The 15,219-nt window shown below is 48.8% G+C and overlaps 1 protein-coding gene across 2 annotated transcripts in view; it reads left to right on the top strand.

Moving 5' to 3' along the window:
* DCPS (decapping enzyme, scavenger) overlaps positions 1–15,219 on the top strand; it is a 73,985-nt gene that overhangs the window by 418 nt on the left and 58,348 nt on the right. The window contains exons 2-3 of one of the 2 annotated variants that reach the window (XM_025201272.1): positions 2,271–2,289; positions 7,369–7,537. In XM_025201272.1, the coding sequence (XP_025057057.1) occupies positions 2,271–2,289; positions 7,369–7,537 (188 nt within the window). Of the gene's footprint in view, positions 1–2,270; positions 2,290–6,402; positions 6,894–7,368; positions 7,538–15,219 lie in introns of those variants that run through there. The other variant, XM_025201271.1, reaches the window with a different exon arrangement.

Raw genomic sequence — 15,219 nt, 5'->3', positions numbered from 1 at the left:
AGAGGCGGGGGGGGGGGGGGCTCATGGCCTGCACTGTTCGGTTGCAGACTCAAGCCACGAGCTGCACGGCGCAATCTTGCCCTCATGCCCTGGCTGGACGGGCAGCCTGGTCTTTCCTTCTTTGTGCTGTGAAGCTGGAGACCGTTCCTCCATTTGCCCTGGCGGATACCTGCGCTGTCAGCGGGTTTGTTAGCATCTTCCCAGCCCTCCCTCCAGTGATGTGCTGAAACAGCGCTCTTCTTACGCTCATCTTTCCGTGAGCAGAACTAAATCTGATTTTCATATTAAAGTTATCCAAGTAAATCAAATCCTTCTGTCTCATCTAATAAAGCCCTGGAACGGAAGAAGCCCAGAGCAAATAGCTCATTTGAAAACGAAAACAGGTGGTTTGGGCTCAAAACCACATAAGGAAAGTGCCTCTGGCCTCTCTGGTTCTGCAGTTCAATGAGCAAGGTGGTTAGCATGGTTTCCAAGATGCCTCCAAAGTCTGAGGAGAGCCCAAAACGGCATGACTACGTCATGTTGTGGGCAGCCCTTTATTTGAAAGACACAGAAACCTGGTCTTCTCATAAATATTTATTTATCTCTGGGCTGGCTGCATTGGGCTTGTGAAGGAATTTGTTTCCCCAGAGACTGGCTTGGAGCAAAAGAGGAAATTGAAATTATTTTGGTCCCAGCAGTCTTGGTAACTATGTGAGAGAGTTGCTAGTGTTCTCTTGGGGTCTGTTTGCTTTAGCATGAATAACAATGATACTAATACATAGCCGTTACCCTCATAAAGCACTTTGTGATCCTTGAGTGTAATGCAGCAGTTATCAAGCAGGGTGCCTTTGCAACCTTTCAGGAATACTGGGATGCTGTCCAGCTTTAGCAGTATCAGGTGTGCAAGCATGATTCACATGCTAAGTTCAAAGATTTCAAGTAGGAATCCATAGCGCTAAAAATACTCTGTCCTGTTGTGGTCTTCCTGAGGTCTTTGCAATAGAAGAATTGCTCTATTTTTCTGTAGTCAGAAACTGAGTGAAAATGTAAGAGCTGGCATTTTCCAAGGGGTGCCTTGAGTATAAAAAGGTTGAGAACCACTGGTATAATGGACCCTGAAAACATCTGTGAGGTAAATATACTTATTCTGCAGATGAAACCTGTAGCACAGTGAAAGAGAGTGGCTTCCTCATGGTCACCTGCAAAGTAACAGCAGAGCTGGAATGGAACCCATGAGTCCTGATTCCCTGCCCTGGGATATAACTGTTTAAGCCATCATCAGCTCTTCCTCAAATTCTCTTGGCATCATGCAGACATAATCATAAGCCTACTGTCTTCCCTAGTCAAATTGGGTGGAAGTAAGAAGGAAGGTGAATTAGGCTTCAGGCTGACTACCACTGATGTGTTAAGTGTATTCACTAACATCTCTAAAGCAGCTAGTATATCCGTTATCCTCTATGGATGGCATTACAACTAGAGAGGTTAGATTTGGGCTTTAGTTTTACAAACCCAGTGTCACTCACTTGAATATAATTTTCACCATTGGTGTGATTGGGTGCAGTCTCCACTGAAGCTGAACGATACCAACAGCAGCGTTGGGATAAATTAATGCTTGATGTTTCTTGTTACACCCTTGAATTACTTTGGCTAAACCCACTGCTTTTCTTCGCTTCATGTATGTGAAACTCCTGTTGCATACTTGCTGAGTGTCATGTTGGTGCTAAAGATACTACTTCTGCCACTTAGCACTCCCATTCCCATTGCTGTGAACTTGATCAGGGAGGATAAAAATCAACGATTAAAAAAAATAAATCAGATTTTTTATTTAAATCAGTCATATGTGAAAACAGGACTTAAGGTTATTCAAGTAATTTAAACTTTAAACTGTTACAAAAAAGGGAAAATAATCCTGGTAGTGGCAGGTACTACAAGATGCCAGTGGATTCCCTATGGTTATGGTTATGAAAACTTGCTGGAGACCTATTAAAATTGCACCCTGGGGAATTATGCAATTATGTGCCTATGCAAGTTTGCACATAAAAGGCACGCCCATGCATAATTGCATAGTTTTGCATAATTTAACCCCGGTGCAGGACTCCGAGCTGGGAGCCCCATGTGGAGGCACTGAATGTGATGGCGCGCAACTGGACAGCTTGTAAGTGGGGAAGGGGAGCTCCTACCTGCAGGAGGGGGAGCTGGGCATAGGCTTTGTGTGTGGGTGTGGGCTGTGTGCCACTGGGTTGGGCTGGCCAGCTTCTTGCCTCTACGTGTGGTTTCCAGCACTCCAGCAGAAAGCTACATGGGGAGGCATGGAACCGGCCTGGCTTGATGCATCCAGCTCCATGCCTCAACATGTGGCTTCCCGCTGGAGTGCTGGAATCCCCATGTGGCAGCATGGAGCCTGCCTGGCCCAGTGGCACATGACTCCTGCCTGCAGTACTGCAAGCCCCATGTGCTGATGGAGCCAGCCCAGTCTGGTCCAAATGTGTGTCAGTAGGCTGGATTCGGTCTGCTGCGTGCTGCCATGTGTAGCCCCTGGGACCCAGCCAGAGCTGCAAGCCGCTGGGGGCTCTGCATTTTGTGGTCATGAGCACCGTAAGGGCCTGTCATCTGCTGCTGCTGAGCTGCCAGTGACAGGGGCTGTGCATCAATGGGGGAGGGCCACACACACACCCATAACCACCCCCAATACACCCCACCCCAAACCCCACACACTCCCATAGCCACACCCTCATCACAAAGTCCCCTCTTGTCCACAAACCCTACACCCCCCTACATGGCCTCCTCACAAATTCCACCACGCACACACACACCCCTACAAAGTACCTTCATGTATTTCTAAAGAAGTTTCACATACTATTATATTTAATTTGTAAAAATGAAATCAAAAAATAAAAAAAGTAATTTTGTGTAATTTTAAATTTTTCTGCGCATAATTCCCTGGGGTGTATAAAATGGACCTGCAAGTCAGGTGGATTTTCTTCAGCTACTAGGATTGTTTGCTTGGTGACTGTATTTCCTGCTAACAGTTATGATCCGTCCAACTAGTAGTGGGCACAGAGGTTGCTCAGCCTCACTCAGAACAGCATTTTTCACTTCCCTGCATTGCTTTCCCCCTCAGAAACCTACAGGATTGCAGTGCATCAGCGTCTGAGCCTGCCTGTGTCCCCTGTGCTAAAATGCATAATATTGCTGGCCTGCTTTTGTCAGTAGAAATTCACTATGGCTTAGGGGTACCTTGGTTAGTTCCCTAGGACTCTCCATTTCTAGAAGTTCAGTACTATTACAAGATGCTGCATAATGCAGCTGGGAAGTTTACCCACACAACTAGAGGTGTCAGTCAATATTGATTCAGCACCATTAAAAGGAAAATTAACATTATTGGCAATCAGCTTTTTTTGGCTGATGTAGCCGATAAATGTCACTGAGAAATGCTGTGTGCATGTACACAGCTGCAGCATGCACATGGGCAGGAGTGCAGCCTGGCAGCTTGGAGAACAGTGTCTGGCTGAAAAGTCTGTGGTAGGGGCAGATCGAGGCCCTCACCGTGAGTGGGGCTGGGGGCGGGGCAGGCGCCGCCCGCCTGGGGAAGGAGTCGGGGTGCAGAACGGAACTGCAGGCAGCTCTTTGGGAGGGTTGGTTGCCTGCCATGCGCACACCCCCAAGGGAGGTAGGGGGGGCATGTGCCCCCTGGATTTGTTCATGGGGCAAGGGCATGCTACCTACTGCGGGCCAGGTGCTGTGCCAGCCTCTTCCCAATGGTTGGGCTGAGCCAGAGCTGAGCTTGGGGCTATGGGGTGGGCCTACAGCCTCCCCCAAATTTGTTGTAGCCTGCCCCTCCCAGTGCCGCCCCTGGTCCTGAGCCCACAACAGGCAGCATGCCCTCACCCCATACACAAATCCAGGGGGCCATATGCCCCCCATGCCTCCCCCAGGTGTGCAGGCACTGTTGGGAGCTACCCCCACCCGCCCCTGCATCCTCCAGATGAGCTGCCTGCGACTTCGTCTCATGTCCTGCCCTGGCCAGGGAGCCCCTGCCCCATTCCCTCCCTCACCATGGGGGCCTCGATCTGCTGCCCCCCCCACGACTTACTAGCCGGACGCTACTCTCCAAGCTTCTGGGCTGTGTATTGGCAATCGGATTGGTATTGGCTGTTATGGCTGGTTAATAACTGGCCGTTGGCATGAGCCAAAAAAAAACTATATCGGTGCACCCCTACGTACAACATGTATGGAATGAAAAGTATTTGGTTCAACATATGCTGTTACCTGATCCCTGAATATAGGGACCCTCCCCTGGATATAAAATGGGATTTTTGTCTCCTCTCAGACTTAAAGCTCTGATAAGGCTGCTAGCTGTGCTGGCTTTCATGGGGGAGAAATTAGACTGCTTCCCCACCCTCCCCCCAGCCTGCCTTGGATGCAGACCTGTAACATACTGTTGAAAAGCCCCAAACCTTTGCAGCTCCGTTCTGCGAAGACCTATTTATGAGCAAATTATGTGATATTGGTAGCTCAGATGTGCTGACACTGACAGGAAGACAGTTCCTCAGCTTGGAGAGTAGCATCCGGCTAGTAATATGTTCCTCAGGCTCCATTGAAGAATCTTGAAGATGCGACTCCAAAGCTTTAAATGCCTTGGATAGTCCCTACTTTGGTCCAGTGACAAGCCTTAAACCAACTGGAAGAAAGGCAGTGAATGTTCTTTTTAAAAATAACCGCTTTTCACTCGCCCTATTAAAATATGTTTCCATTAATACAATCTCTTTTTAAAAGATAAGTTTAACCATGTTAAACGGGCATAATAGCTTTTAAGTATGGTACTGTCCAAATCCAGTTTATTTCCTTGCTTCACCGCACAATATTGGTACGGGTTGCAATTGGTCTTGATAACAAAGTGTTGGAAACCCCTCCTGAGCTTTTTAGATTTTTTTTTTCATTAGCATATCTATTGCTCTTGGGCCTGAGATCGTTTTTTCATGTTTAATGTTTAAAGAGAAATTGAATTGTAAACTAGAAGTTAACTCAGATGCTGTAAATAAGATGGATGAACTTGTCACTCAGGGGCCATAAAATGGGAAATTTGTAAGTACTCTTTTAATTCAACTTTTACAGCCATATAGCAGTCAGAAAAGGTCTCGCTGTAGCTCACAGCATGGTATATGAGGTTGGGCTTGGCATACAATTTTATTATTCCCTATTGTTTCCAATAACTTCATCTCTGAGAAAATTGAAGCACAGGATGAAATGTCAGAAAATCACAAAATGTCTCCATAATTTCAAAACAGCGTGTTAATTGTATACGAATACTTTTTTTTACAGGAGATGTGTCTAGGCCACGATCAGGTTACACACTTCCAAATGAGTGTGCAAAGGTTTCATTTGCACAGTGAGGATTGAGAAGCTGCAAGTCATGCTAGCAGCAGGGTTGAGGGATGAAGGGCTGCTTGTACCTTCAGTTTAGTTTCTTTTGCTGCACCCAGGTTTTCTGCTCCCCTGACATAAGTGACAGTAAATTATATTAGCTCTCATTAAAGCCTCTGAGTTTGAATCCCTATGTAAATCTTTGCCATTTCTTGCAGCAAAGATAAAGAATTAGGACCATATTCAGCTACTGGACAAACAGGAGTGTGGCAAGAACTAGGGGTGCACTGATAAAGATTTTTTTGGGGATGATAACAACTCCCGATTAATAATGAGCCATATCAGCTGATGCCGATCCAATTGCCAATATGCAGCCCAGCAGCTTGGAGAGCAATGACCAGCTTGTCAGTCTGTTGTGGGGGGAGGGGGAGGAAAGGGTTGTGGGGGGGTACAGATCGAGGCCCCTACTGTGAGGGAGGGAGTGAGGCTGGGGCAGGAGCAGGTGCTGCCCAGCCGGGACTGGGCGGGGCATAGGGCGGAGCTGCAAGCTGCTCATGCGGGGGGGTGGCGTGGGGGGAGCTATTTCCGCTGCTGCATGCACCCTCGGGAGGCATGGGAGGGGCATGTGCCCCCTGATCCTCACAGGGCAGTCTGGGATCGGGGGCGGCACTAGGCTCTTCCTGGCGGAGGTGGGGGGGGGCTGTGCCCCCTTTGTGGTGGAGGGGGAAGAGGCCAGCGCAGCTCCTGGTCCCGAGCCCCCAGCAGGCAGCCCGCTCTTACCCTGTGCACAAATTTTGGAGAGCACACGCTCCCCATGCCTCCCCCATGGGTGCGGGCAGCAGCGGGAGCTGCCCCTCCCTCCCCCCCACGCCTCCCGGATGAACCACTCACAGCTCTGTCCTGTGCCCTGCCCCGGCTGGGCAGCACCTGCCCCAGCCCCACTCCTTCCCTTACCACAGGGGCCTTGTTCTGCCCCCCATCCTCCCCTCCCCTCCCCGACTTCCCTGCCAGGTGCTGCTTTCCAAGCTCCTGGGCTAGCTACATGTATGCTGCGGCTGCATGCATGCATGCGGCATTTATCGGTGATGTTATCAGCCAAAGAAGCTGATTGCTGTTAATGTCAATTTTCCTTTTATTGGTGCTGATATGATCTGGACTGATGTATCTGTGTGCCATTAGCAAGAGTCAGGACTGAACCCCTCATATCTCCATGCCTCGAATAAAAAATAAACTAAGTCTGGATCTGAATGTTGCATGTTATGCCACTCACTGGTTAGGTGGTGGCAAAGGCCTGAATCTTGTGCACTTGGGGAACTTATGTTTGCAATTGTGGGTATACAAAATCAGTAATAGTCTTCTACAGAATCTCCAGGCAGTGGGCAAGGTTAAACTTGCTTTCTTCCTGGAGGTTGACTTTGTTAATAGATCAACAGATAATGCAAAACAAATTCCAACCCAAGACCTTCCACCCTGTTGGCTTGGCTGTTCACTCCAGAGGAATTCCGAGACCTGATTCCAACTCCTGTGCATCTGGGGAGGACTCACTGGTGAGTTGGTAGGAATCCATCATCAGCTGGTGTCACAGCCCTGTCAGGAAATGTTAACAGGTTGAGAGAACTCCTGAGTCCTGTGCCCTCTTCTGGTTAACTATGACAGATCTTCCTTCCTGTCCTTACCCATATTCCCTTGATAGGATGAACTTAGACATCTGTATTCCCTCAGTGGCTCAGGGCAAACAAGGATTTTGAGAGGTGCCTGCTCAGCAGAGTACTCCAGTAGGAGAGGAGTTGTGTGTCATTTTGTGCCTCCATCTCTCACCTTATCACCTGCTCCATCTGGACTTGGTACTGCAGAGTGTATCAGAGTAAAATGGGCAGCAGCAAGTGTGCTACTAGCCGTTGGCATGTGATTGCCCCATCCTGTTGAAGAGAAGCTTTGGATTACCAAAGTGATAGCGGAGATATCTTGGTGACCTACTAGACCAGGATTAGTGCTTCTGCTGACTTTTGCCTCCTCTTCTAGGTGAATGGTACTTCTGGAGATGTAAAGGATGCTGTAGTGATCCTGGAAAAGACTCCCTTCCAGGAGGAGAACATCTCTGATCTGCTGAAGAATCATACCAAGTTACAGCTCCAGATGTCCAATGACATCTACAGCACCTACCACCTGTACCCACCTCCACAGCTGAGTGGTAAGTGGATATAGAGGTCCTTTGCCCCTCCAACATGCAGTAAAATTGTGTGCAGAGGATCTTGGTATGTGCTGTGCCAAAGGCCTTTCTGTCCAGCAACCTCCTAGGAGGCTCCTAGAGCAGCATTTCCCAATTGGTGTGCTGTGGCACACTAGTGTGCTGTCAGACATTACCAGGTGTGCCATGGAATCTTGGGGTGTGTGGCTTCAGCCTGTGCTGCTGCCATTATCCCACTCCATGTCTGCTCAGCCCCCCCCCCCTCCTCCCAGTGTGCCATGGGATGAAAAAAGTTGGGAAACACTGTCCTAGAGCACCCTCACTTGCTGGCTTGGGCCAATGTGAGCAGGCTCTGAGGCCCCCCCCATACGAACGCCTGTTGGGTTCTGTAGCTCTCTGAGTTAGAGTGCCTCTCTCACAGGCTGCCTGAACTTCTGTATGCACCCAATGATGTTTGCCCCTTTCTCAAAAGCTCTGAGATCTGTGGATGAAGAGTACTACCACTGCTTTTTAGTGTGTGTGGGAGGGCGTGTAAATGGAAAGGCATTTGTGTATGATCTGTTACATGTAGACACTAATATATTGCATTATTCTCCTCTCACCTACTAACTTGAGATCTAGGGTGCAATGCTTTGCCATAGTCAGCCTAGAGGACTGCAAGGTAGGAAACCTGGGTTCTACCTGTCACTCTTCCACTAGCTCATTGGTGACCTTGAGCAAGTTACTCTACTGCTTGTGTGCATTCATTTTCCTATCTGTGAAATGAGAATAAGGATTCTTGACCCCTCTGGAGACCACTTTGAGATCAACTGCATGAAGACTAGAAATTAATGCTGATGGTACTAAAACTACACTTTGTATTGATGGTTTAGCCAAAATCTAATTCTTACCATAACTCTATGGACAGCAACAAACCTGGAGAAGAGGCGTGGTGAGAGAGAGGTGGACTAAGCAAAGGAAAGTGTACTTACCTCTTACTCCCTTCTCTTTGGCTTTTTTCATTTGTACACAAACTTGAGAACCTCTTCTTGAGTTAAGTAGTAGGAAATGACCTTTGCAGAGACCTATAACAGCCTTCTCTCACTCAGAGTTATCATAATTTTGTCAGCCAGTTTTTTCTTGTGGGGTAGGCTGCTAACATGCCAATAGTGGGAATGCATTTGCCACTAACCTTGACAGTCTTGTGCAGACAGATGCCCAGGCTTTGTCTACGTTGTGGATTGTTCCCTCATGATCTCTCACATTTTTGCATAGTGAACTGCCCACAAACAATATATGATTCACTTTTGAATGTAACAGCGTGTGATCAGTAAAACTGATTGAAAAAGTTTCAGCAAAACAGTTTTCCATAGGAAAAAGTATTGATTTGCCATAGTCACATTCCCACGAAACATTTTTATTAACTTTTGATGGGGGAGAACATTGAAATGTGGTGTTTCTATAGTGTTAATACTTTTGGCTTTCCTTTTACCCTAAATATACATATTCAGTTATAGTGTATAGTTTTAATATAATGCACTAACCTATTAATATTTCATATACTCAGTAGTGTGTGTGAATGCATGTGCATAATATATTAAAAGTTTAAACAAAATGGTGAAGTCTGATTATAACATTTTGACTGTCTTTGGTCAATTACAGGGTTCTCATTTTGTAGAAAACTTAATATAATTCTCTATTCATTCTGACTCAGCCTCTCTCTCCCCTAAGGGGTGAGGCACAGTATTTACTGTAGGGATAAGGGGGCAATTGGAGGAATTGATACTAGTGCAATCAGGTAATGATTGATCTAATCTAACCATTTTTGATGGTTGTTAATGTTTTCTTCAGTGTAACATCTAGACATTTGTAGACAGCTGTGCCTAACTCGGTTCTGCCATGAGGACCGAGCACACTCATTGGTTGAATGACAATTTTTAGGGCCAGACAGCTTGGCTTTTGTACACTCTTACTTGCGGGCGCATCCTCCAACTCACCTGCCACATCCTGATATTTTTTAATAGAAAGGGAGGATCCGTGGTTGTTTATGTTCACTCTCATCATGAGTATCTTGATGCTGCTCCTTGGGGCTCCTCCTCCCCTTACACCCTGTCCATACATCAAGCAGATTTTATAGTATAGTCAGGCTGCTGGTTATCTGGTGAAAGGATGATTCAGCCCACAGTCCACTAAATCAGCCATGCTCATTTACGACTAGTGTTCTCAATTAGTAAGAGCATCTCTCCTAACTTTATCTTGAGTCACCACCCTGGTTTCATCTGGGTCTGTGACAGACTGGACAGACAAGAGACTTATGAGGCCCACTGACTGGGCTGTCCAGGCCTAAACTCAGCACAGGGTGCCAGGGGTCCTTCCCCCTTGGCACAGCTTAGAAATGCCAGGTCCTATTGCTGGCCTCTAGGCCAGCCAGTAAGTTGCTTCCTTTTTCTTTTTTTTCTCAGCCCTCCATTGAATGACTAGTCTGGGCTTAATGATTCAGCCCCTCAACACAGTTCATTGAGCTTCAGTACCCACAACCGGTGGGGCCAACCTGGGGTACCTTTAACTTTAAATATCAAAAACTGCCTAACTCAAAACAGTAATGGGACCCTGGATCCCCTCTTGGAACAAACTCATGGTAGCAACTCCCGCTGTCCCACTGAGGAAGGCGGTGTCACTCCAGGACTTCTCCTGTCGCATTGCTCCCTCCTCTTCTTGGGGCTTGTGTCCCTAGGGCTAGCGGCTTCTCTGAGCCGCTCGTCTAGCAAGTAGACTCTGACTCTGCTCGCTTAGCCCTTGCCCGTGTGTCCTGCAGCTGGGTTTCATGCTCCTCCAGCCATGGTCCTGGTCTCTCTCTCCCATCTGCTACCATGGGGCGTGTTCTTGTGATGTCTGCCCCAGCGCACTAGCCAGTCTGCACACGGCACGAGCTGGCAAAGTAGGACAGACGTAGTGCCCAGAGTTCTCTTGTCTGCTTTGCCATCAACCTAGGTCCCAGGGAGTTTAATGGCATCTGCACCCTGCCTCTGGGATCCAGTGGGGGTGCCTCTTGGGGTCTTGCCCTCCTTGGTACTGCTCATTGGGGTATTCCCTGCTACGACAACATTACTTACAGAATTAAGACTCAAAGACTATCCTGTTCTTTACTCCAAGGTTAAGCAGCTTCTACTTGAGGTTTTGTATTTTGTTCTGCTTCCTTTTGCACCCTCTGTTGCTGTACGGACTGCCCCCCCCACTTCACACCTGGTATAAATTTCCATTCCCTTTCCTCCCCACCCTCCCCTTTCCATATGCAGAGTAGGTGAAATGGCTGATAATCCCCAAACTGGACCGCTATGAACTGTGGGAAACTTGCACTATGCATAGGGTGACCATGTGTCCTGCATTGCCTGGGACAGTCCCAAATGTTGGAGGCTGTCTCAGCATCCCTGCCATTGGAGAAAATTGAAGTGAAAGTCCCTGATTGGTGGGAATCTGCCAGCATGTGCCTGAGTCCTGAATGAGGAGTGGGGCACATGTGGATGGGTTTGGGCCAGGGTTCCCAGGGTTCAATTTTCTCCAGGGTTTCCATCCAGTGGGCTGCTCCGTGGTCTGGACTCCACTGCAAGTGGAGTCGCTTATGTACTAGAGTCAAAGGTGGGGGACGACACAGGGTGGTGGTCTGGCCTGGCCCAGCCCACTCCTGGGAGCTGCAGGGGTTGGGAGCTATTTGTGTGTGTGTGTCCTGTCTGGCCCTGCTCCTGGGAGATGTGGAGACGAGGGAGGGCAGGGGGGTGTCTTTCCTGCCCAGCCCCGCTCTTTAAAGCCACAGGGTTGGGGGTGGGGAGGAAGTAGAGAATGCACTGTACTGGTGGCCCTGATCCTTGATGCCCCACCTACCCCTGTCTTGGATTTCACTCAAATAATTATGGTCACCTTAACTATACAGCACGCGACTCCAAGAAGCCTTTTACCTTTGTTGCATCATAGTGAGTCCATTAAGGACACACAACATCTCCCTTTGAAGACTGCCACTCACTTCAGATTCTTTGCACCATTACTGCTGAGCAGTTCAAATCAATTCCAGCTTTACAACTTAGTATTGTTTGTTGTTTTTGCTGCATGGTCTGGTTTCATAGTTTCATAGTAGTTAGGGGTCAGAAGGGACCTGAACAGATCATCTAGTTTAACTCCCCGCCACTGGTTGGAGCACACGCTGGGATCACATGACCCCAGACAGGTGTTCATCCAACCTCTTTTTGAATTTACCCAAGGTAGGAGCGAGGACCACTTCCCTAGGAAGTTGGTTCCAGATCCTAGCTACCCTGACAGTGAAATAGTGCCTCGTAATCTCTAACCTGAACCTGTTCTCTAGCAGCTTCTGGCCATTGTGCTGCGGGGAAGAATAGGTCTCTTCCTATTTGCTGCTGATCTCCCCTAACGAGTTTGTAGGCAGCCAGCAAAACCCCCTTCAGCCTCTGCTTGCTGAGGCTGAACAGGTTCAGGCCCCCCAGCCTCTCCTAATAGGGCCTGCCCTTTTGCCCTCCAGCCAAGTGGGTGGCCCTCCTCTGAACCCTCTCAAGGCAGGCCACATCCTTCTTAAAGTGCGGTGCCCAGAATTGGACACAGTACTCCAGTTGACACCGGACCAATGTCGCGTAGAGGGGGAGTGTCACCTCTCTGGACCAGCTTGAGATGCACCTTTGGATGCCCGACAAGGTGTGGTTGGGTTTGCTGGCCGCGGTCTGGCATTAGCGGCTCATGTTCATCTTGGAGTCAATAATGACTCCAAGATCCCTTTCCGCCTCTGTGCTCACAAGGGGGCAACTCCCCAGCTTGTACGTATGCTTCTTCCCAGGTGCAGCACCCTGCATTTATCTACATTGAACCCCATCCTATTACCATCCGCCCACTTCTGTAGTCTGTCTAAGTCTAATTGCAGCCTCTCTCTCCCTTCGAGCGTGCCTACCTCACCCCACATCTTGGTGTCGTCGGCAAATTTGGACAACGTGTTTTCCACCCCCTCGTCCAAGTTGCTAATGAAGATGTTGAACAATGTAGGCCCCAGGACCGAGCCCTGGGGGACCCCACTGTTCACATCGTGCCAGGTCAAGTATGACCCGTCCACCACCACTCTCTGGGTGCGCCCCATCAGCCAATTTTTGACCCATCCAAATGTGTAGGCATCAGTGCCACAGTTGCTCAGTTTATTAATGAGAATGGGGTGAGAGACAGTGTCAAAGGCCTTCTTAAAGTCCAGAAAGACTACGTCCACGGCGACGCCATCATCCAGGGATTTAGTTACCTGGTCATAAAAGGCCATCAGGTTGGTCTGGCAGGACCTGCCTTTGATGAACCCATGTTGATCTCCCCTGGGCATGATCTCCCCTGCTGGCCCCTCACAGATGTGCTCCTTAATGATTTTTTTGAGGATTTTCCCCAAGACCAATGTGAGGCTTATGGGAATATAGTTTCCTGGGTCCTCCTTCCTCCCTTTCTTATAGGTGGGGACCACATTAGCTAGTTTCCAATCTCCTGGCATCTGGCCCGTGGACCATGATCGCTCGTACAGCCGGGCCAGGGGCACAGCAATGACCCCCGCCAGCTCCCTCAACACCCGTGGATGAAGGGCCCGCAGATTTGAAAACATCCAGCCCTTCCAGAAGATCCCTAACTACTTCTCCGCAGACCCGAGGCCTGGCAGTGCTATCCTCAAGATTGCCCCTACCTGTGGTGGGAGAGCTGTCCTGTTCCCTGTCCCAGAAAACAGAGGCAAAGAACTTGTTAAAGATTTCGGCTTTCTCGTCTGGCATAGCCACAAGATTACCATTTGGGTCTAACAGGGGCCCTACATTACCTAGTGCCCACTTCTTACTCCCAATGTATTTGAAGAAGGACTTTTTGTTGTCTTTAATCCTGGTTGCTAGCCTGAGCTCCACCCCTGCCTTGGCCTTCCTAATGGTCATTCTCCACTCACAGGCCAAGGAGGAGTATTCCTCCTTGGTGATAGCCCCTCTCTTCCACCGGGTGTATGCCTCCCTTTTGGCCCTCAGGCATTCTCAAATGCCTTTGCTGAGCCATGGGGGTTTCAGAGCACTCTTACCCCCCCTTCTTTCTCTCAGGGATTGTCACACTCTGAGCCTGGAGGATCGTCCCCTTAAGGTATGACCATCCTTCATGGATTCCCATCTCCTCTACCTTTTGGGCCCTCAGTGCCTTCCCCACTAATCTCCTAAATTCGTTGAAGTTGGCCCTTCTGAAGTCAAGGGCTTTAGTCTTGGTATAAGCCTTCAACACCCTGCGCTGGATGGTGAATTCCAGCAGGCGATGATCACTGTCACCCAGGTGATCAAGGACCTGCAGTCCCCTCACCAGGTCATCCCCAGTGGCCAAGACCAGGTCCAGCAAGGCATCTCCCCTAGTGGGGCTGTGCACCTCCTGGATAAGGTGAAGGTCTTGTATTTCAGCTAGGAACCTACGCGAACGGTCAGACCTGACTGACTGCTCCTCCCAGCAGATATCTGGGTAGTTAGGTCCCCCATGACAACAACATCCCTAGACCCAACTGCCTCCATAAGCTGTACTGGTTCAGTGACTGGTTTGGGGATCCTGGTTTTCTCTGTTTAAAAATTGCAAATTTTCTGATTAAAAATATAATGCAAAATTCTCTGATTTAAGAAAACCTCAAATCCATGTTTTTCCATGACTAAAATGAAATATCACTACATGGTCAACTGTTACCTGTATATAATGTTTCATTGATATATTTACAATTTTAAAGCAATTTGGAAGCCTACCAGTGCCTCAATTATTATAATAAAAATAAATTCTAAATACCTATATATTTTGGCGTTTGATTTTGGTTTTTTTTATCATGGAAAATCAGATCTCCCGCTACCCCTTCACTCACCAGGACATGGGTCCAGCTGTGGCTGTCCCCCTTGGTGCTTTGTGGCATTGAGCAGCTCTGATATGCCAGTGCCCTGCGCATGCCAGTGCCCCTCACTCCTGATCCGCAGCCCCCCACCCCCAGCCCTACTGGTGCCCTTCACTCCCAACCTGCTCTGGCCTGGGCCTTGCTACACTGGAGGGGCAGGTGTCTCTAAGTGGGCTCTGCTGGCAGCAGAGCAGAGCTGGGTTCGCCAGCAGCGCTGAGCGCTGCCTCAGACCCCCCCTGCGCTGCTGCAGCCCCAGTGCCCAGACACCTTCCCCCAGCACCAGCAAGCATCCGCCCCATGCACCCCTTCCACATGTGGACACACATGTGCACACACATGCAATCCCCTGGATGGTCCCCAAGCCCTGGCTCTCTAACCCCCATAGACTTACCTGTATCCAGCTGCTGGGGCTGCTCCCACCACCCTGCATGGCTGTTTGCTGGTTGTGTATGTGTGAGGGTGTGCAAATGCATGTGGTGCTCCCTGCCTTCGATTACCCTCCCCCCCGCCACTCCTCCCAGCCCCAAGGCCTGCAAGGAGAAACCTGTGGTTTCCCACGTTTTTCTCCTTTAAAAGGGAAAATCCATGTTTTGCCACAGTGAACTGAAAACCTAGATCCCTGATGATGATGATGAGGTGCAAAGATTTCCACTAGGTGGCATCAGTGCATTGGAATCCTGGACCTCTTTCCAGTAGCGTAACAGTATAATATAATGAGAAATAGCATACCGTGTGCCAACATCTTTTTTTTTTTTTTTTTTGCCATTGTGTAACACTAGTTTGTAACTT

This window comes from Alligator sinensis, unplaced genomic scaffold (genome assembly GCF_000455745.1).
Source record: "Alligator sinensis unplaced genomic scaffold, ASM45574v1 scaffold760_1, whole genome shotgun sequence".
In the NCBI taxonomy this organism is placed as follows: domain Eukaryota; kingdom Metazoa; phylum Chordata; order Crocodylia; family Alligatoridae; genus Alligator; species Alligator sinensis.
This window is presented reverse-complemented; position numbering and strand designations above follow the sequence as displayed.